The sequence below is a fragment of the Trachinotus anak genome, unplaced genomic scaffold, assembly GCF_046630095.1.
Source record: "Trachinotus anak isolate AG129_WGS33_773 ecotype Australia unplaced genomic scaffold, CSIRO_AGI_Tana_v1 ptg000005l, whole genome shotgun sequence".
Taxonomy (NCBI): domain Eukaryota; kingdom Metazoa; phylum Chordata; class Actinopteri; order Carangiformes; family Carangidae; genus Trachinotus; species Trachinotus anak.
In genome coordinates this window covers 19195332-19218884 of record NW_027273856.1, presented here as the reverse complement: position 1 = coordinate 19218884, position 23553 = coordinate 19195332, and the positions used below count along the sequence as shown (strand labels likewise).

The 23553-nt window shown below is 42.6% G+C and overlaps 3 protein-coding genes across 4 annotated transcripts in view; 2 read left to right on the top strand and 1 right to left on the bottom strand.

Annotated features, from left to right (window-relative positions):
- phip (pleckstrin homology domain interacting protein) overlaps positions 1-16542 on the top strand; it is a 37960-nt gene extending 21418 nt beyond the window's left edge. For both annotated transcript variants that reach the window (XM_071478722.1, XM_071478723.1), the window contains 22 exons: positions 269-452; positions 668-770; positions 1040-1177; positions 1366-1463; positions 1608-1815; positions 2902-3012; positions 3337-3444; positions 4833-4957; positions 5355-5437; positions 5602-5713; positions 6862-6923; positions 7064-7219; positions 8067-8187; positions 8300-8425; positions 8667-8742; positions 9679-9738; positions 9854-10006; positions 10562-10714; positions 10906-11117; positions 11212-11453; positions 11609-11755; positions 11871-16542. In XM_071478722.1, the coding sequence (XP_071334823.1) occupies positions 269-452; positions 668-770; positions 1040-1177; positions 1366-1463; positions 1608-1815; positions 2902-3012; positions 3337-3444; positions 4833-4957; positions 5355-5437; positions 5602-5713; positions 6862-6923; positions 7064-7219; positions 8067-8187; positions 8300-8425; positions 8667-8742; positions 9679-9738; positions 9854-10006; positions 10562-10714; positions 10906-11117; positions 11212-11453; positions 11609-11755; positions 11871-12580 (3488 nt within the window). In that variant the 3' untranslated portion in view covers positions 12581-16542. The remainder of the gene's footprint in view (positions 1-268; positions 453-667; positions 771-1039; positions 1178-1365; positions 1464-1607; positions 1816-2901; positions 3013-3336; positions 3445-4832; positions 4958-5354; positions 5438-5601; positions 5714-6861; positions 6924-7063; positions 7220-8066; positions 8188-8299; positions 8426-8666; positions 8743-9678; positions 9739-9853; positions 10007-10561; positions 10715-10905; positions 11118-11211; positions 11454-11608; positions 11756-11870) is intronic.
- Positions 16543-16713: 171 nt separating this feature from the next.
- LOC139621840 (uncharacterized) lies at positions 16714-19730 on the top strand. Its single transcript, XM_071478726.1, has 7 exons — positions 16714-16968; positions 17287-17428; positions 17742-17831; positions 18041-18135; positions 18617-18777; positions 18898-19014; positions 19106-19730. Exons 2-7 carry the CDS (start codon positions 17304-17306, stop codon positions 19214-19216), a joined length of 699 nt encoding a protein of 232 aa, XP_071334827.1. The 5' UTR covers positions 16714-16968; positions 17287-17303; the 3' UTR covers positions 19217-19730.
- A 37-nt stretch (positions 19731-19767) lies between these two features.
- Positions 19768-21558, bottom strand: irak1bp1 (interleukin-1 receptor-associated kinase 1 binding protein 1). The gene is made up of 4 exons (XM_071478724.1): positions 21260-21558; positions 20395-20476; positions 20153-20283; positions 19768-20029 (listed from the first exon to the last, which is right to left on the bottom strand). Exons 1-4 carry the CDS (start codon positions 21532-21534, stop codon positions 19768-19770), a joined length of 750 nt encoding a protein of 249 aa, XP_071334825.1. The 5' UTR covers positions 21535-21558.
- Positions 21559-23553: the final 1995 nt, after the last annotated feature.

The window sequence follows — 23553 nt, the reverse complement described above, 5'->3', positions numbered from 1 at the left end:
ATTCCTTTGGCTTTTCACCTGTTGCTCTGATGAAACAAGCAATCTGAAGACATCACCTCAGACACCTTTTTACTATTTTCTAATAGTTTATAGACAAAACAGCCAAATATTCCCATTTACTGACTTTTTAAATGATTTTAGTCCTCTCCAATTCCTTATAAGGTACACAGAAGAGCACCTAAGTATGTTGAACAATGGAAAAACATACTTGTTGACAGAAGGACTCAAACCACTCGGTTTCTCTCTCTTTGACATCTCTTCTCTTCAGGATCGGTGGGTTCACCCACAGAGGTGCACTCCCCACCCAACGTGGGGCTGCGCCGCAGCGGCCAGATCGAGGGTGTCCGCCAGATGCACAGCAACGCCCCACGCAGCCAGATGGCCACAGAGGGAGACCTGGTGGCCTGGAGCCGCAGGGTGCTGGTCCCTGAGCTGGAGGACGCCTCTGTGAGGTAAAACACACACACACACACACACACACACACACACACACACACACACACACACACACACACACACACACACACACACACACACGGATACATACAGTGCTCACACACATAGTCAGATCAGAGTTTGGAGGATAGAACGTCATATGATTTTCTTCCATTGATAGTGGTAGTTTTAATGCACATCATGAACTGTGTGTGTGTGTGTTATTGTGCAGGAGACAGGTGAACTGGCGTGAGGCTAAAGGGGAGGAGGAAATCAATATTTATCAGTCGGAAAGGAGAAGACGTACCATCCACTCTCTCCCCAAGGAGAGCAGGGTAAGTGAATTAACATTTGCACACACACTCTTATAGACATGATTTTTTTTAACCGCACTTCACAGAAATATGATTATTTTTCTCCTGAAATTATTTTATCGACAACTGCACATCTCTTTAACACAGAACTTCATTGTGTTTTTAATCAAACTTTCTTGTTTCCTTTTATTTCATGTCCCTAATTATTATTCTGCTACCAGCTATAACATCACCCGAGTTATTCTTGTTTCTGTGCTTCATACTGACCAGTCTACTCTCTGTTGTTGCAGGTTCATCCCACATCAGAGAGTGCAGCCGATGAGGGGAGGAGGAGCCAGGGTAACCATGGTTATCAAACTCGCGCTGCCATGGAGGAGACGAGTCGCCAAAGTGCTGAGGCTGCAGACGATGATGACAGCACCTCAGAGGTAGACACACTACTGCTACTGCCTTGTTCTGGATTTAGTGTTATACTTTATGTGGGAACTATGTGGTGAACTTTTCTTGAAATCCAACAGTGCATTATCTGAAAACTGAAATCTGATCTACTCCCATTATTTCCATGTATTTCATTCATTCTTTTTTTATTTAATTCTGTGTGTTGTTTTGTTTTCAGGGAGAGGTGGAGGTTCGGCAAATCAACGGACACTCCTCAGAGGAGGAGAAGGAAGAGGAGGAGAAAGAGCCCTGGCCAGATGACCACAGTAGTTCAAGGTAAGATGCACATACAGTATATCACACACATTTATCATGTCATCTATCTCTTGCATGTACATGCTCGCCCCATATGCAAATCATACATTGTAAACAGGCAGATACGTTTGTGTGTTTAATCTTTGTGCTGTGACGTATTTGCAGTGACTACTCCAGCGATTACTCTGACTGGACAGCAGACGCAGGGATCAACCTTGAGCCGCCCAAGAAGAGCGTTAAAGTGAAAAAGAAGAGCAGCGGCTCTGAGGAGGACGGAGAGAAGAAGAGAGACGGGAAGAAAGAGAGAAAAAAAGACAAACCAGACAAAGACGGCGCATTACCAAAGAAGAAGAAGCCAAAGGAGAAGAGGAAGGTAATGACCAAAATTAAAATTTCCTCCTTGTAGTGACAGGAAGAAGGATGAGTGAAGTAACTGTGTGATTCAGAGTTATTACCCATCAGCTGTTTGCACAAATAAGTGTTCAATTAGAATGATTATAAGGAGATTTAATAATTTGATGATGTAAAAGTGGCACTTTACATAAATTACAGCCTTGGCCATTAATTAGGCATAATCATAAGAGATACAGTGGAAACCACTTATAGTGATCAACTGCTTATATGGATCATGAAGCTTGGACAGACTCATTCATATACAAATGCTAATAATTTTCTTACAGTAATCAAGTAGTTGGCTCACAGTGTTCATTTTGTGTCTTTACATAGGGAAAAAAGTTTTAAACTGTTGTAACCTCCTACTTTAAGCTGTCACGTGCTGAGGCGCTCTTCTAACTTATTTGGAGCCACAGTGTTTAACGACCCGTAACCACCGTCCCGGCCTGATCTCCCAACATCAGTTCACTGTGTCTGAGTGTGTCTGATATATTTTGCCTCCTGTTTCTGCTCCGTTCACATTCTGGGACTTTTACAGTGCGCAATTATTGTCCCTGCTCTCTCACAGCAGCAGGTGTGTTAGATGAGTGGAGTGTGATGGTCACCCTGACCATCCAGATAAGGCCTCGAGCAGGAGAGAGCCGCTGTGTAGTTGGTGTTATTTTATCTTCAAGTCAGTAAATACTGAAGCTATCTGTTACTTTATCTTCATGTAATAAATGTACAAATGTCATCTTCATGGTAATCTGTGGGCGAGATAAAGAAAAAGGAAAAAAATTGTAATAATGATGATGATAATAATGATAATAATAATATAATAATAATAATGGCAACTGTGATCACTATAAGCAGTTTCCACTTTACTAGTAATAATAGACAGACACACTAGGGGAGGATCATGACAACTACCAAAGTGCAGGTCCTTACATAAATGCAGAATCTTCGTACATTTGGAAAACAGGAAAATATTATTCAATTACTGTTATTAAATGATTCATATTATTATTCAAAACCTCAACATTTTGCATGAACTGTTACTGAGTGTTTATTGTGTTGTGTCATTCAGAGGGCAGAGCTTCAGGAGCAAGGGCTGACTCTGGAGGAGTGGCTTCCCTCTGCCTGGATCACAGACACGGTCCCTCGGAGATGTCCTTACATACCCCAGATGGGAGACGAGGTACAGGCCGCCTGTTTCTGTTACAGTGCCCACACCAAATCTTAACCATGTGGTCTGCTCACACCAAAAACACAGGCTTGTGTTTTACGTAGCAACAGGACTGGAGGTCTTCATCAAAGCCCCGTGGGGGCTATAAAACTCATGACATGTTGAAAAACAAAGGGCACACGACCTGACATTTGCATTCCCAGCAGCTAAACATGTCTTATAAATAAGTTGCACAAAGTACCAGAAAAATGCAGAAGATATGCTTAAAGGTGCCACGTTCTGTTTTGTATGTGAAATGACGTATGTGTGTGTGTGTGTGTGTGTGTGTGTGTGCAGGTATACTACTTCAGACAGGGTCACGAAGCCTATGTGGAGATGGCCAAACAGAAAAAGATTTACAGCATCAATCCTAAGAAGCAGCCCTGGCACAAGATGGAGCTGCGGGTAAGGAACACTTTGACAAAGATGGATTTAAGACTCTGTGAAGAGAGACATCGCTCTTTACATCCCATGTTTCTGGAGATTTATATTGTCTCTTCACTTGTGCGTCCAAAACCACTGAGGAGAAGCTTATAATAAAATGTCACTGTAGAGCCATGTAACAAAATACAGGCTTCACACAGAGGAACTATTCTTGGACAATTAAGTTGATGACATTCATTAAGTTAGTTCATTCATTTGTTAGTTTTGCTATTGCTACCTAGCTAATGTTAGCATTAACAGCTGTTTACTCATCAGTCTAGAAAAAACATTATAAATTCAGCATCAAACTTCATTCATTTACTCACCAACACCAGTGTTAACTGTTGTTTCTGTTACGTATTTTCTTCCACTGAAGTTAGCATGCTAACCAGCTAGCCCCGGCCCATCTTGTCACTTTCTGATAGAGACTCACTGTGGCCTTTAAGAACATACAAATAACAGCGAAAAACTCTTAGGTAATTTTTCTCTACTTCTCTGATGAATATGCAGCAAACAAATGATGCCGGGTCCTGTTTTGTGATCTAACATGACATTTTTGGTGTGTGATATTTTCAGTGACATTTCTCTTTTTAAGGGCGCTGAATTTTCAAAGTAATGGCTACAAAGGGCAGCGCACTAGAGATGAACAAATGACATACAGTCTTCCTAAGGACACATAGCTGCAACCTTCAATGATGTTAGCATTCAATGCTATGTTATTGTTTTCAACAATCCAGCACACACACACACACACACACACACACACACAGTCACAGCAGCTAGCAAGCAAGCAACACTCCTACTGGCACTTCTTCTTCATCACAGACACTAGACTAGTTTCACTCTCAGGTGGACTTTAATCCTTTTTCCTGTCCTAAAAATGTCCCTCCACTAAAAGACAAATGTCTGCTGAGTGCAAAGTTTCATCCCTCTATAAGAAACATCTTTTTCTTTCAGACACTTTTCTTAAAAGCAGCAGCTTATGAGGTTATATTTTCACTTGGTGTATTCTTCAGTTCTTTTCCATGTGTGGAGGCAGAAATAGCAATTTCTGTGCAGACGGCAGACCATAATGCATTGCAGGCAGAATGTGCATCTTTGCGATTGTGTTGCCTATAGTGTGTGAAATGCAGCGCTCTCTTCTGTATCTTTTTTTGTAATTTGAAAGACCAGGCATGGCAGTGCTAAAGCATCTGTCTCCAGTCTCACTTTTTCTCAGTTGGAAAAAAACGACTGGAGCAATGCAACTTGGAAAAGAAAATCTATCTAAGTGAAAAGTAGTGTGTTGAACTTTGCTAAGATTCCAGGGTGTGTAAAAGATCTTTCCTGAGAAGCTTGTGTCATTTGTTGTTTTCATTTTTGGCGTTCAGGAGCAGGAGCTGATGAAGATAGTTGGCATCAAGTACGAGGTCGGGTTGCCCACGCTGTGCTGTCTGAAGCTTTCCTTTCTGGACCCCGACACTGGCAAACTGACTGGAGGATCCTTCTCTATGAAGTAAGTGCCCCTCTCGCTTTCTCTTCACCCAAGAGCCTCAGCAGCACAGATGTGTAAAGATTGCACTGCATATCAAACATCCCATCTTTTAAAATGAAGCGCTGCCACTTCTTGTGTGGCACATGTGCCGCTTTAAGTGTTACATCCTGTACTTATATAAACTTTTTCCACCAACGTGCAGATTTTCAGTGCTGAATGTGAAACTCTCTCTCTGCTAAGTAATCTGTTCGGTACAGTTTAAATTAATTCTCCTCTTGACACAAGAAAAGACAGGCCTCATAAAACATTTATCTACAAATTGCATGTTCCTGATCTGTTGTACAATGTCTATATGGATGTTATATTAATTGTTTTGTTGGTGTGTTGTTGTAATTGGTGAATGTTTCTGTCGTTTTAGATATCATGACATGCCTGATGTAATCGACTTCCTGGTGTTGCGGCAGCAGTTTGACAATGCCAGAAAGAGACAGTGGAGTATAGGTCAGCCAATTTTGCCTTTGCTGTGTGAATAAGCCAGACTAACTAGAAACACGTGCAGTTTTTGAATATAAAATATACAGTATGTCACATAGATATTCTAGCTCAATTTATAAAGTCTGCATCCCTTTTTTGTGAAGACCTAAATATTCCTGTGATGTCTTTAGGTGACAGGTTTCGGTCAGTGATTGATGATGCCTGGTGGTTTGGGACTATTGAGAGCCAGGAGCCGTACCAGCCCCAGTATCCTGACAGCCTGTTCCAGTGCTACAATGTCTGGTATGACCACATCTCTGTTTGCAGTCGGGTTGCAGGTCTGATCACATAAAAGTTGCAGTTACCAAATGTTCCTAATTTCTGTGTGAGCTGCATGAACAAATGAAAAGACTGCATTACCCCTTGTGACCCCACAAACTGTGCACAGGCAGAAGGAGCAGAGATAAAAACAAAACTAAGGAAACATGGTGGTGGTGAGGAAAAGGAAGTAGAGTGTCATATTGTTTTCAGTTTCAAAGGTGATGATGACAGTCGAAGTTATATATCTGACATGATGTTTTTGCCATCGTTGCAGCACTGCAAGTTAATGTCAGAAATGTTCTCAGCCCCTTGACACTGCACAGTGAAATGCAATATGATAAAACTATAAAAAATACAGGAAGGTTACAGAGGAAATATGGATGGAAGATTATAATCTTTGTGAGCATGAGCATATCATTATTCTTGTTTTATGCATAATTGTGCAGCACTAATTTGCTTAATTCAAAGGGAACATTTTTATCAACAATTTAATTATGTAAGTTCTGTGACTTTACAGTCCTGTGAAATTTCACTTGAAATTTTGAGATTGACTTTTAAGAATCACTGAAGTGTGAAGACTTTGTCTCAGTTCCCACTGTACAGTCACTCTCTTGGTACAAAGTATCTTAGGAAATCCAAGAATTTAATGATTTCAAGGCCAGACTTTCTACAGAACACACACACACACACACACACACACACACACAGAATATGGAATCTCAGATAGTTTCATTAAAATAGTTCACATGTAGCAGGGATTCGTCTGCTTGGACAAAAACTGCCTGAGATTATGCCATTGACACCTATTCTCATGATGCTCATTAACAGCATAGACACTTCATGGCTTGAATCAGTCAAAGAGCTTGATAGAAGTATCCTGGATGACAGTTTGGATTTGATATGTGCAGTGACTCCAACTGGCACTGTCCTGTGTTTTGTTTGTCCGAGTTATTTTTTTCGTCTCTTGAAAAACTTCACTAGAGACTGACATCCAGGCTAGGGTGTGGGAGAGGAATGTCAGCGCCTGCAATGCTGCTTATCACCTATGTAAAAAAGAAAAGAAATGACAAGCACAAAGACTACAATGTGATGAATGTGGATGATTCATATCAGCACTATTTCCCATCCAGCTGGGATAATGGAGACACGGAGAAGATGAGTCCTTGGGATATGGAGCCAATCCCTGATGATGGTGAGTCGTCTAAAATACACCCACACTGTGGTGCACACACAATTCAGACATACGCACAAACTATTTCTTTCTTAACAATGTAAAAATTCAGCTTTTTTTTACAGTTTGAACATTTTTTTCAATCTTTTTTTTTTGTGTAGCCACGTTCCCAGAGGAGTTGGGCATGAGCGTCCCGCTGATAGAGGACGAGCAGAAGGAGCTGCTGTATGTCCCTCTGGACGGGGAATGGGGCTGCCGCACACGCGCAGAGGAATGCGAACGCATCATCAAAGCCATCGACCAGCTCTGCACACTTGGTATGGCGTCATCAAGCCCCTGTGAAAATAAGGCCACTTATGTCATGTTAGGAGGGATGTGAAGTTAAACCACGAGGGCACATTTCTTGTAAAGAGGCAGCAGCATGACTACACACAACATGAGTCACCACTCTGAGCTCATCAGCCTGAGCCCAGCAGGGCCATGGATCATATGTTAAAAGGAATAAGCTGCTAACAGGTTGAGCCAGATATTGAGGTGCTTGCTTGAGTTCCTGTTAAGTGATGTAATGTCATATTAAGCACAGACTTTGTGTTACTGCAATCCTCCCAGTGGTAGAAAGCTGGTCTGAGGGCTCCCTCTAGTGACGCTTTGTGGAAAAAAACACACACAAGTACCAACGGCCAGCACACTTAATCCTTCTAGATCTCTCCCTGTTACTCCTACGCTTTATGCTGCAGTTGGCCCACAGGACAGGATTTATAATAACTCCTTTAGGTGCATTTTGAACGTCTACATTTAGGTAGGAATATTTAGAATAGGTTGGAAAATCTTTAGCAAAAGAGTTCATATTGCTGTTGTAATATCCAATATACACAGGTTCTTTTAGGGATTTCCGCCTTTGTTAAATAGCCCCTCCTCCCTTATGTTATCTGCATCCTTACTGCACTTCATCATGTAAGCTATTTATTGATTACACATACATCCTCATACCACCCTGCCATTTTGTTGTTGACAGTCATCACAACTTCTTCCTTTTCCTCTGTCATCTTGAAGCTGTATTTGTTCTGAGTAGTACTAAAGGCTTGCCTGTTACAGCTAATGTGTGCCAGTAATAATCCCCTCTTAACCTGTCTTCTATCCACCAACAAAACTCGCTACCCTTAGATGTGGCAGCGCCATTTGCCTTTCCAGTGGACCTCCAGGCTTACCCCACGTACTGCACAGTAGTGGCCTACGTCACTGACCTCAGCACTATCCGACAAAGGCTGGTGAACCGCTTCTATAGGTAACTCACATCAGGTTGTGTTTGAGCGAAACAGTTGGCAGAAGATACATATTGTGTGTATGTAAGAGAGAGAATTAAAAACAAATTCTGCAAATGTGTATTTTACTTTCAGACGACTGTCCTCTCTGATGTGGGAGGTTCGTTATATTGAACACAACGCCCAAACGTTCAACGAGCCAGGATCATTCATCGTCACTACCGCCAAGTTTGTCTCTGACCTCATGCTGCAATTTATTAAGTGAGTGTGTGAAATGTATAGTACCATTCATTTAAAACCCTGTATGTCAGTGTGTCTTAACAAAATGGTGTTCAGTGAATCAAAAAAGTATCATGCTTTAAACTGATGACTTTAACTACTATTTAGATTTTGTTACAGATAATTGACATTGCACATTGTTAACAGCTAATACAATTTCCATATTTTCATCTTAAATGAGATTTGCACTGTCACATGTGAATTCATTTCTGCTCTTCTTCAGGGACCAAAGTCTGACAGACATCATGCCTCTCTACAAAAGTATGAAGAAGGCAACCTTCTCTGACTCTGAAGATGAGGTGTGTTTCCATATATCTGTTTTTACATTTGTCGTAAAATCCTTAACATGTTGTTGCAATTGGTTTCTTTCCCTTTCCCTTTCACTCCTGTACACAAATGTCTTTATTCCTCCCTCAAAATGCTGCCAATTTGATATGTGAAATGAAAAACACTGCCACACAAGTTTGATGACAATAGTAATTATATTTTAAAACGCTGCTAGCAGTGATTACAGAAACAACAAAGCTAAAAAAAAGGTTTAAAGTTTTAAACTGTGTAACAGGTGTATGTTACAAAAGTTTGTACCAGTTAATGCCTTCATTTTGTGCAATTTAAACCAAACTTAACTACTTTAGATCACATGATAGATCACAGTTACTGCTATACTCTGCTAAGCTAATTATCTTTGAGAAAAACTTGTTCAGCTGTTAATTTTACTTATATTATGTGATTTGGTTATGTGTGATAAAAACTGAATTACCAAGATGTCTATTCATCAAATGTATCAATTTTCAATTGGACATAAACAGGGCTCAGGAAAAAACAAATTTTAGTTTTAGCTAGGGCTAGATAGCTTTCACTTGATATAGCAATAGCTGTCTTGTTTTGGCAGTCTAATTAGCATTTTGTGACAGAGCTGTTGTGGCTTAATAATGTAATTATTGGTAAAATAAAAAGTCAAAAAGTCACATTCTGGTCTTGACTCAGTTTTGGCGAAATAATGTATGCACCGTGTTTCAGCCTCATAGGGCAGGAGAGTAGTCACTTTAATCTGATTTGTGCTTTCAATAGAACTAGTTTGGCAGCTGAAAGACAATATAATGCATAAAACCTTATACTTAAAAGGCAGCAAGTATTTGAAATAATGAAATACTGTATTTACAGAGCAGCCTCTAATACATGAGCTTAGCAGAGTACATTACCTTTATAATTTTTTTCCCCCTTATTCTATGAAGGATGAGGAGGAGGAGGACGAAGATACTAATACTCCTGGAACGTCCACACGAAACCACAGGGTAACATATCTCACAGCACCAGTGTGTTCCCATACATGCCAGACAGCAGTCAAAAGATGAGCAGGCTGTTTTGTATCAGCTAGTACGGTTGAACATATTGTCATTTCTTATGCAGGGCCGTCGACCTATGCAGCGCCAACTGCGAACCAGACCTCCTTCGTACGACCCTCATGCATGGAGGGGGCGCTGTAAGGAGCTGCTGGACCTGATCTTTCAGTGTGAAGACTCAGAGCCCTTCAGAGAACCTGTGGACCTACAGGAGTACCCGGTACATATGCAACAAAAGTCTTACTTTCTTTATTAAGTATGGTGAACATGTGTGAACTCTACCATCTCAGAAACATACCAAACTCCTCTGGTTGTGATTTGAATTTAGCTCATTGTGAATTTCCATTAGGCTCAGATTGATTTGCATTTGGTCCTTGAGTCTTTCTGCACAGTCTGTCTGGGGCATAAGTGGCTACAATTCAATTACACAAGGAGTGTTATCTGAGGTGAGGGAATTGTTTGATCTGAAGAATAAGCCTCTCCACTCAGCATTTGAAATGAAGACCAAATCGAATGGATGTACAAGTTGTGAAGGAGAAACAATGTGAACAGACTCAGGGCCTCAGTTGGCTGGAGTTCTCGTGTTAACAGAAGGAGGGTGGGATTCTTTCACTGTTGTATCAGGTTCTTTCCAGTCCACCCAAAATGAAACCTCAAATCCCCTTAATCTCTTGCTTCTCTACCCTTTCTGTCTTCCTCTTGTCTGCTCCTTATTCTGTTCACATCTTTTGAAACCAGTAATTGAAATATCCCAACTTCCCTCTGCTTCTCCTAGGACTACCTGCAAATAGTTGACTGTCCAATGGACTTTGGAACCGTTCTCAACACGCTAACAGAGGGAAAGTACCAGTCTCCCATTGAGCTCTGCAAAGATGTCCGGCTCATTTTCAGCAATTCCAAAGCTTACACGCCCAGTAAGAAATCTCGGGTGAGACACGCATGCACAGACACACACACATACACCTGCATGCGCTCACTGAAACCAAAACACATACAGTTTAATGTCTTCTATTGCACCCAGTGTCAAACTTTGATGGGTCCATAAAATAAAATCCTGAAATCAGCCTCTCTTTCTAAGTATGAGCATTGATTTTGGTGTATCCTTTATTGTGTCTCCAGATCTACAGTATGAGTCTGAGGCTTTCTGCGCTGTTTGAAGAGCATGTCAGCTCCATCTTGGCGGACTACAAGGCCATCCACGGCCTGACAGATAAACTGAACCGACAGGGCACAGACAGACAGACGCGACACACTACGGACAGACAGACACGGCACGCCATGAAGAGGAGGAGGAGGAGGAGCGAGTCTCCCACAAGCAGCACTGCATCCAGGTAGAAGGAAGGACATCCTATTTTAGATTTTGAAGCTCTTTTGGTGCATTAGGTTTGATCTTTTGTATTCTTCCTTCCCATCCTGCGTCTCTAGCCCAGAGAGGAAGAGGCGTGTATCATCCAGGGTGACCACAAAAAGGGAGCCATCGCCAGCTCCTTCACGACCTTCCTCCCAGAGACAGAGTGTCCCCATTAAACAGCCCCCCCAGCTGGTCAACGGGAAGGCGGATACACCGGCTGCAGGGCGAACACGAAGTGCAGCACGCCATTCAGCACACTCACCACCTGCCTCTTCGTCCTCACATAATGCCACAAGCAACACACAGAGCACAGCAGGTGAGAAACGAAACTAAAGCATTTTTTATTTTACAGGAGTAGTTTGACAGGTTGGGAAATACGCTTTTCTTGCTGAGAGAAAGATGAAAAGTCTGTATGTTAAATATGGAGCTGATGACAACTTGTTGCACAATTTATCTCTTTACCACCTTCAGAGTCTACGCGTTCGCTGAGGGCTCATAACTCTGTGTCGGCTTCAACGCCACCAGCTTCTGAAAAGGTGACACCCTCTCCAGCCGCAGAAAGTAGCGGTGGAGGAAGCACCCGGCGGAAACTCAGGACTCCAGTACGACTCACTCCAGGTAAGAGATGGTGTCATTCAGCTGTGATGCTCAGGTTTATGATTAATGTTATAAATTAAGTATTTACTGTCACCTGCCTGCTACTGATGTTGTGAATAAATGTCCTCCCACTCAGGCTCTCCTGCCAGCCCTTCATCTCAGAGCACTGTCCACCTGAATGGCCACAGTAGTCATGTGACCCTGGGTGTGGGGAGGAGGGGTCGTAAATCCAGAATGGATCCACCCGTGAGTCCTCCAGAAGTCACGACCCCAGCGAGCCCCTCCAGACCCCGAGGTCGCCCTCCTGGCAAGAAGAGAGGCAGGAAGAGCAAGCAGGAACTGGAGGAGATGAGAAGGAGTGGTAACCGCAGGAGCTCCACCCCTGACGATGAGCTCGACCAATCCACGGGCGATGAAGGCGGGACGTCTTCCGCGCAGGAAACATCTGTACTGTCGGACTCTGGCATGGCATTGACGCCTAGACGGCGCGGCCGGCCCCGAGTGGTAAGAACTGATGAATCCACTCCTTCTGCTGAGTCACCTGAGCCCTCACCGCTGAGGAGGAGCAGCAGGAGAGGCAACGAGGAGGTCACCCCTCCTCCGCAGACTGCTCCTCAACGATCCAATCGCAAAGAGTCTCCAAAGGAGGAGGGAGGGGATGGCGCAGGAGGGTCCATGCGTACCCGCAACCAGGGGCGACGGTCAGCCTGGTACATGGAAGAGGACTCTGAGGAGGAGCAGAGGCAGCTGCTGTTTGAGGACTCATCAATCACCTTTGGCACCTCCTCTAAGGGGCGTGTCCGCAAGCTGACAGAAAAGGCCAAAGCCAACCTTATAGGCTGGTAACAGAACAGATTCGCAGGATGTGAGGAGGAGGAGGCTGACTGTCCTGGCAGAAAAGAAATCTTGAGAGATTTAGATTTCTTCATTTATGCGTTGGAGGAGTAGGGGCCTAAGTTTAGGAAGTCGTGCTTAGTGTTGGATGCATTTGTGTGCGTGTATGTGTGTGTGCGTCTGGGCAGCCGCTGGTTCATCTGCTGCTATTTGAAGCTGTGGCTATGGAGAGACACAACAGCGCAATGACATGTTCAATCCTCCCTCCTCTTGGCCCAGTAAGCACATCACTACGGCAACCGTTGGCTTTCAGACAACGCATGTTCATTTGTTCCAACTCCTCTAACATTATTGGTCCATGTTGGATCCGATGGACGCTTGCTGACTCCTGTGTCGGTGGTCTTGCGGCTCTTGTCCACTGAACCACTCTTCGCCCCTGTCTGACCTGAAACACTGTTGGTGTCAGACTGGGCAGAACAGTAGTTGAACAGAGTTTTAGTACTTGAAAAAGTCACGATGAGAGCTGGATGCATCTTATCTTGCTCCTACTATTCCTGAGAACTTTTCAAACGCCTCTGGTGGGTTGGTGAAAGACTCCCACTGAGCTAAAATTGTTAGGTCTGTGATGGACTACAGACCGCTGGCCTGACAACATCTTTCGCCCCTGTCTTCATTGTTCCCGTTCTTTTTTTATACAACCCTCTCTTAGCTTTTTCTAAGATTTGTACGTAATGATCGGCTCTCTGTTTTGGAAGTCTTACACATTGGCTGACCTGAGCGTGTCTGTCTGCGCTAAAATACCAAATGGTGTACCTTTTGTAGGTACTGTAGATCAGTGGGGTTTGTTTACTATTGTTGTGTGTGGGAGTGTGTGGGTGTGTTTTTTTTGCATGTTAATTAGAAAGAGGAAGCATCTTTTTTTTTGTAGAAGCTGTTGGGTGAAAGGGGTCATGTACATGTTTAAATAGATCATGATTCAATGCGTCCTCAACATTAGCAATACCTTGTGCCTTTATGTCTTTGGTGTGTGTGTGTGCGTGCATGTGTGTATAAGTGTGCTTGGACTCTGCCCTGCAAAGTACATGTGCCTGTATGTGTATGAACTTATGTTGTGACTATGCGAGTGTGTGTAATTGAAGGAGTGTGTGTGTTTTTTACAACACAATGGAGCGTGTCATTCACTTTCAGCGTACAAACAGTGGCATACAGTTTGATCGTTGTGAAACCTCTCAAAGAAATGTATTTATAGCAGTTGAAAAAAAGACTTTACTGTTGTTGTAAGCATACCATTATTCATGTCAATATATTATCCTATAATCAACCTATCGTCAGTTTATACCTAAGGTACGGAGAGCGGAGCTTTGGGTGACTAGCTTTGAGATGCACTTACCACAGACCGGTTATCAATGCAGTCGTAGGGAATAACCCTGTGTATTTTAAACTTGTTAACATATAAAAATGAACTTTTTAAATGTTGATATGTTTCTATGGTGACCACACACATGCGTACACACACACACACAGACACACATGCCCACACACACAATTCTGTCTCACATGTTCTAGCACTTTCTCATGCCTGAAGCAAACAGGATGGAGCCAGATCAATCTGGTTCGGACAGAATTTGGACAGAAAGCGGAGAGAGAGAGAGAGAGAGAGAAAGAGAGAGAGAGAGAGAGATAGAGAGAGAGAGAGACACACTAGTCTTACATTCATATTTCTGATTGTGTGCCTTCGCTACTCTGGCATAATATCCTCAGTTTCTCCTTTTGGGGCCTTTTGTTTTGTTTTTTGGACTTTGTGGTTCTGCTCAATGCTGGGTTCAGAGAACTGGACTCCGGGGACTGGACTGGACTGGACCTGACCGGCTTGGACAGAAGGCTTTGTGAAGAGAGAAAAGACTTAAAAATCTGACAGGAGACAAACATATTATGTCACTCTCCCCTTCTGTACACACACCTAGTGGACTAAATTTATAAAGATGGCGGCCTCCAGTTTTGACATATTTCTGTTTTTGCAAGTGAACGCCAAAATCTGACACTTGTAGGGTTGACTGGGGAGAACTGAATGGTAGCATCTATATACACCTGATTCATTTCATAGGTCTTCCTTGTCACATATTATTCAACATATATCATCTGCTTATCATTTGTTTTGCTGTTTTTTTGTTTTTTTTTGTTTCTCTGTTATGGATAAGTCAATGCCAAATTCTGTCTTTGGGCACTGAAGTTTTAGGACATGGCTTTTGAATGTGTTTTTTTTTAGCTTAGTTTTACTGTCTCCACAGTGAGTGTGTCGAGCTCTTTCACATATACCGTGTCAAATGTTTTCTGTCTGTGTCCCTGCCATGTAGGACAGTGTTTCGGTGGCCAGATCTGTGGAGTCGTACTGTTGGAATGGTGTTTTATACTCTGCTGCAGTTCTTTAAAGACACAATTGACAAACTTACTTTCAGTCAGTTTAAAAAATGCTTGGTTTATATTGTGTATGTGAAGAGTTTTATTCCAAACTGAGATCCACAAGTGACTGTTGACATCAAAGTAAATCTTATTATTGGGATTCTTCAAAATAGTACGTTATTGATTTTTGCCCAGGAACGCACTTATTCTGTGGGCAACAATTTTGTTGGTTGTAAGTGTTCTTTAATGACTTTCATTCATAAAATTGATCTATAAACTCTTCAATAGGCACATTTTTCTTTTCTATCTCAATCACCAATAATTATATTTACATATATGCACAGTTTATCACGATGAATAGATTTTGGAAGCAAAGCATTTTACACCCAGGTTTCTCAAAATAAGAGAAATATGAGCTCACTTTTAAACATGTTTACATGAGCCAGCTAAAAAAAAAAACCACACAATACTTGAGAATCCCAAATGTTTGCAGAATATTGAACAAGGATCCAGCCATTTTGAATTAGGGACGATCCTAATGGCATCCTTGGCCTGCTATGTAGGAGCCATTGTATTCCCAATTAATAATGGGATGGGGAGAGATGTGCATTCACTTCCCATTGAAATAAAATCAAAGTAGGAATGCATTTGTTGTATGAAAGTGGACATTAAACTTGTATAGTCTGCAACCACCTCCTTGTAATGAGATCACCCACAGTGTTTTTTAAATGTGTCTAAGTAAAAGAGCTGATTGAGTTTTGCTGGTCAGGTTACCTTAACCATTAGTAATAATATACAACTTCTAATCATTTCAAAGGGGCCTTAAAAGCAAGTTGCTGGTTATTAGCCAGAATTGGTACATTAATTTATTGTTATCTTTTCAAATACACATCAGTCACATCTGTCCTGCCTGCCCTGTCTGTAGTGCGTCACAGAGTGGACCTCGTGAGGTTTTGGTATCGGTGCTTTTCACCCTGACACAGCAGATCAGATCAGCCCTCTTACTTTACAAAACCCATGCTGCATTTGGATGCTCATGGACACATGCATTCATTTACCACAGACTCGTGCTAATGTGTGGCAGAGTTGTGCTGTTTATGGCCTCTGACCAGGCATCACAGTGTTGGAGGTCAGAGGTTAAAGGTCACAATGTGAGTGCGAAGTGGCTGCATGTGAGCCCACTGGGAAGCATCTTGGGACGTTTTTAAGTTTTAATGGGACGTGGGATGGGTAAAGAACAGAACGGGAAGGGAAGGGGTAAGGGGTCTGTTTCATGTGAACTGATTGAAGAGGATGTCTTTGTTAGTTTGGATACTTTTTATATATAAAAGAATTAATGCAAAAAAGAAGCATAAAGCTAGAATGTATGTGTAGGGGAGTACTGCTGTCCTGTTAGTTAATACCAATATTTTAAGTAAATAAACAGTTGTGTTTCCATATCCACTTTTACTTGCTGTTAATTTTTGGGGTAATTTCAAAGCAACAAGTTGTTCTTTTTTTTTTTTTTTTTTTTAACCAATTAAGCGTTTAAGTTGTTTTTCTTTTGAAATAAAAGCACTTTTTGGTTGGTTGGATTATTTTTTGTGATCGCTAAAATAAATAAAATACAGTAATACTATAATGCAAGCTGTTTACACATGACACTACTGTTGCATGAATGAGCAACTCTCCCACCTTGTGTCGCCGAAGCGCAACTGCGCCCAGACCTCTTCCCCGCCCGGAACCTGCGAGCTCGGCTCTGTCCTGACGTGGCGAGCCGCGAAAGGTCCGCGGGTTGATCCGTGGGCTGAGGTGATTGGATGGACTGCCAGTTTAGCAATTTGGACCAAAAAAAAAAAATGTAAATACACAGGTGGTGGCGGCATGGGCGAGAGAGTGGTTTATGTAAATAGGAGAGAAGTGAAACCGCGTCACGTTGGTCTGGTTTCAGGGCGCACACGGACTCCGTCAGAGGCGATGTGTGGCAGATAGTTGGAGGAAGGACTGGACTTTACTACGAGGTAAGAGTGGAGTGAGCAAAGGCGATTACAGCGTTCACCTTACTTGCATTTTCCCTCAGGTTTGCGCAGCAGCATATGTCGTTTATGACTTTCATAACTTGAGGCTGAACTATGTCACTGAAGCAGCTCATGACGAAGACATGCTGCAGGCATCGTTCACACTGGAAGGACCGCGCTGCGACTTTTAAAACGCACATTTGTGGGGATTTCTTTTAAAGATGTGGCTTAAAAAAAAAAAAAAAGATCCTTTGGACTGATGTGATGTAGTTGCGGCTCCCGCACCTGCCACATCCACCTGACGCGTGTTTCCATCCCCAGGGGCCAGCTGCGCGGTCATGCCTCAGCTGACGGGCCCCGCCGTGCTGCAGCTGGTGCTGCTGCTCTCCGGTTTGCCCGCTCAGTACTTCATCTCCCGGTGGAGCGGCCACAGCGCGGCGCAGCGCTACCACGCAACAACAAGGTGGGTGGGATAAACATGCATTTAAAAAAAAAAAAAAATGAAGGTCTTTTCTGTATCATATCTGTATCATATGGGCGTCAGGGTAAGGTGCCACCACTTTGTGTGAGAAAGAAAACGCGTCTGAAGTTGGGGAAAATATTTTGGAAAATTGATGGCGGTCCTGAAAAAATCCATCCATGTGCCTTAGATTCTGTACTAGGTGACCCAAGCTGCATTACTGAGTCACTACAGAAATACTATGATGATAAGAAAGTCCATCAAGGAATTGTCTCGTGTTCTTGTGTCGATGTAATGAATAACCTTGGTGTTTCAGGCTACTGAGAGTCTGGAAAGATTGGAGAGCGTCATACCTCAATGGCACAGCATGGATGGACTGGGCAAACCAGCACATGTCCTATGTCAAGTGAGTTTAAGTGTTTTGAGTCCCATTAACAACTGTGATTGAGGCTCAGGCATGTGCTCTGATACTCCAAGCATAATCTTTTTCTTTCAAGCTTGAATTCCCTTCACTTTAAAAATGACCTATAATAATGTTTTAAGTTCTTGTAGAAACAGGAAGCAAACACACAACTTATTTTATGTGGAGACTGACACTATTTCTGCTTTCCACAGGTCTCTGGTTGGCTTGGGACAGGGAGATGAAGAGGAACACATGTTGCCTCCTGTAGAGACCATGCTTTATGACAACGACCATGGCTTCTTTGGAGGTTTGTGTCTGCATATGTACACTGAAATTTCACCTCCCATATCAAGTATTTTTCAGAACGACAGAAATGAACTTACATTTTTATGTCTACTTCAGTTTTGCGCCATATCTCCCATTCCCCTTTCTGCCATTTCTATGCTTAGATTCTTTTGTCCTTGTAACATGCCTGAACTGAACTACACTGTGTACCAAATTATATGAACCTTTATTCGTTTTTATGCTCACAAATAATCCGGACTGCGTGAAACAAATTTTTCATGATGTTACAAAAAGACTGAACTTATTTGGTCTTACGTGTAGTTAATCTGAAACAGTGACACCCCGACTGTCTTGAAGATTATCAGTGGGGTTTTTTGTGCTCTCATGTGTTCAAGTGAAAAGTTTCTCACATCTGTAAGACGGTAAACATCCTGTGGTTTCACTCAGGTTGCACAAGACAGATTTGTCTCTCACAACTTTCTTGTTTTTCCTGTTTCCTGCAGCATCCAAGACAGTGCGCAGCCCCCGTCCTCCGTATGTGTTTCTACGAGTCGGAGAGGTGGTGCTGGAGAGGAAGGGCCATATGGTTGGGGTGGTGGTGAGCTGGGACCCTGAACTGCGAGCCCCTCAAGAGTGGATTAACAAGATGTATTCCAGCTCTGAGGTTCGTAGCCACAACTATTCCTTTCTCCACTGATGTTCTGTTTCACAAACTCAGTATTTATGGGTTGGGAACCTAAAAATGTGCCAGTTGTGAGTTCTGTGACTGTGTGTTTGCATGCAGGGCATCGCAGCAGAGAAGACGCCACATTACAAAGTACTGTTCGGCGGGCCTGGGCCCTCCTCTCTGTTAGTTGCATATTTGCCTCAGACACAACTCGAGCGCATCACTGGGATGAGGGTAAGTACTGGAGCAATGCAGCACACATACATAAAACACACACAATCACACACGCTGAATATGTCTTAGACTCACTGTTGGATGTTTCTAGCCGGACATTCCCACCTTGGAGAATTACTTCACACATTTCGATGGGGAGCGGTTCGTCATGCAGCCCTGGCTCAGAGAGCTCTTTCCTGAAGATGAGGTCAATGATGCCTGACTGCTCGGTCTGAAAGATCCATCCAACTGACAGTTTCATTTTCTTCCTACCGTGGTGTTTTGTGGTCAAGTACTGACCGGGTTTTCATAATTCCGAAGCTTTGTACAGCTCAAGGGGATTGTCAGATCCCTCCTTGCTGGATCTCAATGTGAGGGTGTCTGTTGGGGATTTGGAGACTGTTGGGACATATGAAAAAGATGTAATCAGTTGTCCAACCTTTATTTCTTTATGATGTACAAATATACAGTATTTTAATTTAATGTGTCTAAAAAACGCTGAACGAATGTTGATTTAAATATTTCACTGGTTTTTAAAATACAGACTTGAATGGTTGGCATGTTTAAATTAAATGATCATGATGAATGTTGGGAATGACAAAATTGATTTGACAATCTTTATTGTCTTTATGTTTTTTCAAGTGTTGGCTGAGGTACAAAAAGGGGGGAAAAAAACTTAAAAAATTGCACTTTTGATCAGTCACAGCTATGCAATAAAAAGTTTTAAACTGTGACAATCAGCTCTTTGGTTTCATGAGTCGGTGACAAATGTCTTCAAAGTTTTTTCCTGCTCCTGTCTCTGAGGCTGAAGGAGACAGAGACCCGCGAGGAGGCAGTGATTGTGGGTATACAAGGAAGGTGAGAGGGCGTCGTATCGCCCTGCCCTCTGCTTCCATACTCCTCGTCCTCATTCCTCCATTCCTTTGTCTCCTCCTCTCTGACCAGCAGGGGGGGTCCCAGACTTTGCCCCAGGAGCTGACTGACTTCGCAGGCCTTCAGCTGGGCATTTTCAACTGCTGACACACACACTCGCCTCCTAAAACACAAACAAACAAGTGCTGCATCACGCTAATATAATGCTTTCAAGAAACGGTAGGAGAGGTCTGTCCAGCTGTGATTTCACAGTGCTGGGGAGAGGTGTGCTTTGTTTTTTTCTTACCTCAGTTGGCTCAGGCATTCTGCACTGTGGTAAAACTGTGGCGTCCCCACGCAGACACTCTTGTCCAGCTTCTCCAGCAGGACACTACATACTCGCTCCATCTTCTCAAAATCTGAAAAAGTGACCACGACCTATGGGAGCATTTTCTTACATTGTCAGAGACAACACATATATGCTGCAAGGTCAATGAAAGATGAACAGCATCATAACACATTTGAGCCATAATTGCCCAAATACTCCACCTCTGCATCCATGTGATATAGCTCTGCCTCTCGGTGGAGAAACCTCCTCACTGAGGTGTCTTGCTCACTGATGCCATGTTGTCTAAGTAGAATGAATGAATGTACGAATGTCAAAATTAAAAAATCTGATATTTCACACAACATAAGAAGTGAGCACACGTGGTATTAGAGACATTAACTGGATGCCTGCCCATTTACACCAAAACAGTTTCTATTGTCAACCACTGTTTCTATAGTACTTGAGCACTACTATACTACACTACACTGTAATGCTTCAGTGGACCCCTAGTACTGAGCAGAGTACTTCTCAGTAGTGCTACCACCAGTGGTGGAAAGTACATCTACTGAAGTACAGCGCTTCTGCAATTTTGATGAACTTGTCTTTTACATGAGTACATTTCATGTTATTGACACATTGTTACTCTGATGGACAAGATTTTATCTACAAACTACATGATCATCTCATAATATATTATCATATGATGCAGATTAAACTACCCATCAGTGCATAAAGTAGCTAGAATTAGCTTTGTCAGGACCACATGCAACATTTAAATGCTGCTGACACATTAATGCAACAGTATTAATAACACAATAACATAATACAGACATACAGCATAATAGAGGATTAGTGAGCATTTGAACTAAAGATGAGTCCCCTTGTTGCTAATGCTTCTGTATTTTTACTTCATTCAAATTAGGATGTGCTTATAGCTGAGGTATTTTACACTGAAGAAGCACAGCCTCCACCTCTGTGGACGCTACATGTAGCAGCTAGCTAATGTTAGGCTAATGTTACTCTCTGTTACACTCAAAACTTTTCCTCTGCTTGTGCTGCTGTAGAAACCGCTCAGTGTGTTTTCACCTTAGAGACTGTAAAATGTATTCGAGTCGCCTTGAAACGCTGTTGGTCACCTCGTTGACCGACTCCTTGCTGTTACCCACACTGACCCGAACACACACTCGGTCCGCCGGACAGCAAACCTCGGCTGTTCCCGTGACCTGGACCTCCCTCACACGGTTGCCGGGACTCTGTCGGCCGGCTGTTCGTGCTTCCAGTCCCCGCTCTCTCTCATTACCGGCGAACCCACGACCTGTAGCCGGTAGTATCGCGGCAAACACTCGACTCGGACTGTCCATGACTGTGAGGGATCCAAACCAACTTCCCGCTGCTATGGCAATAGGCGAAATGCACGTCGGGATTTGTAGTCTACTTCCGCCAACGGACCACAGAGGGTTACAATGGTTTTGAGCAAGAGGAAATGGAAGGGGTTAGTTTAACATGCATATCATATGATGCAATAAAACTTTTTACTTGTCATCCTACACACTGGAGTGCTTCATTATTATTATTATTGTTATTATTATTATTATTATTATTATTATTATTGGGAAAGATGGTTCTTAGAATGGATATCAAAGCTGCACAGGAAGACAGTGCACAGGACACCACTTACAGACACTTCTCAACCAGACTGCTACCAGCTACGAAGCACAGGCAGGTATGTGGTACAACACAACCCTACTTGTTAAGGCCGAACCTGGATGTGTCCATGTGGGATCAGATGGGGACTGTAACACCTGACATGCTCTCCACCAACGCAAAGCCCACTTGGGCCTGGGAGGTTGATACAGCAGACGTCAATGCTGTGCTCACCAGACAAACGAGAAAAAAGCTAGAGAAAAACGTTGTTCCTCGACTCTGTACTAATTTGATTTGTCATAAAGTGTAATTGGCTGTTTGGTCTTTCACTCTACAATATTTTCACTGAATTGCGTCAGAAATACAGCAACAATGACTTTACGCTGACATTTGCTAGTCATTATAAGACAAAGCTGTTTTACATTTCATAAAACACTTCCATGATTTTCTCTGTAAATGGTATATCTTGCACTGACTGAAAATCTGTATGCACCAACAAGATGAAATCATTAGATAGGTCTATCTGGAATCTGCAAGACTTGTTGCCTTATGCCTCAGCGGAGGAGTAGTACCTCAACAGTTTTTAAGAGAAACACAATAAAGTGTGTGAGAGTGGGAAATTATTGATAATGAATGGGAGTTCCCTGCCACGTCTCATAAGTAGAATTTAGTTTATTACTCTCATGAAACAAATGGAAAATGTAGATTGTAGGTAATAATTAAACTGCATTTGTACGGCGTTGAAAATGCACCGTCACACCAAGAGATGGAAGGCTGTCTCGCTGTTTTTGTTCTCTAGTGAGAAAACAATCTGTTCCACGGGGAGAGCTTTTCAGGCTTTTTCTGGAGCCCCTCCATCAGAAGCTCCAGATGGATGATTCTACTCATCAAGTCTTCCCTGCTGGCTTTCCAGCATCCCTCCTTCTGCTCGAGGTTCTGCTGGATATCGTTCACATGACTGGAGGAGATGAGACTTTTCCTCCTGCTTTTGGGGCGAATCATTCTCCAGGTGCTCTTCTGCCTGGGTTAGTACAGAACTTTGTAGTCTTTCATTTTGTCCTTCTGTGAGTGCAGTCATCCTCTCATGGCCTGAAGTGTTTCCCCCAGCTTTCCAACTTGAAGGAGAGCCTTGCACTTTTAGTCCTCTCTTTATCAGAAATCTGATTCTGGAGGGATGTCTGGTTTGGCTCCATCTCAGCCTTTTGGGTTTCCAGCTGTTGTATCAGCTGCTCCACCTCAGGCTCCAGTTCCACCTTGTCTCTTTGATGCTGTTTCTCTCCTCCTTTTGGCGAGCTTCAAAATAAACCAGTTTATTAGGATTTAATAGCAATAGGGCAGATTCAGTGGGCTTTAAAACTGGGGTTTGCTGCACATATAGGCAGGTAGGAAATGTGGATTACGCTATAGCCAGACATTACAAAGAAGGGTTATAGGCATGAGGGTTGAACCCAGCTCAAAGAGAAGACATTTGGTAAATCAGTTAAGGGAAACCTGCTAGATTGTTGCTCTAAAAAACAGTGGAGCCGTTTGATTTAAATTAAACTCTTGATTGATATAAACGTTTAATCTTGTTTGTCTTTCAGGTAGCATGAATTTATTTTAGTACATGACCATCTCCCATTCATTCTATGGGTTGAGACTCTTCTTTAAAAATATGTATTTACTTTTTAGATTTGGATTTTGGTATTTAATAATTTGATAATTAAACCAAGGACCATGTTTAGTTAGTTTGGGGT

What these genes read in the sequence shown, in the direction of transcription:
- LOC139621840 (XM_071478726.1), top strand. Translation starts at nt 17,304, where the DNA reads ATGCCTCAGCTGACGGGCCCCGCCGTGCTGCAGCTGGTGCTGCTGCTC. An exon ending in AGATGTATTCCAGCTCTGAG is followed by an intron (nt 18,778 to 18,897) that starts GTTCGTAGCCAC and finishes GTTTGCATGCAG; the next exon opens with GGCATCGCAGCAGAGAAGAC. An exon ending in AGCGCATCACTGGGATGAGG is followed by an intron (nt 19,015 to 19,105) that starts GTAAGTACTGGA and finishes GGATGTTTCTAG; the next exon opens with CCGGACATTCCCACCTTGGA.
- irak1bp1 (XM_071478724.1), bottom strand. Translation starts at nt 21,534, where the DNA reads ATGGACAGTCCGAGTCGAGTGTTTGCCGCGATACTACCGGCTACAGGT. An exon ending in TACATTTTACAGTCTCTAAG is followed by an intron (nt 20,477 to 21,259) that starts GTGAAAACACAC and finishes CATTCTACTTAG; the next exon opens with ACAACATGGCATCAGTGAGC. An exon ending in TATATCACATGGATGCAGAG is followed by an intron (nt 20,284 to 20,394) that starts GTGGAGTATTTG and finishes ATGCTCCCATAG; the next exon opens with GTCGTGGTCACTTTTTCAGA.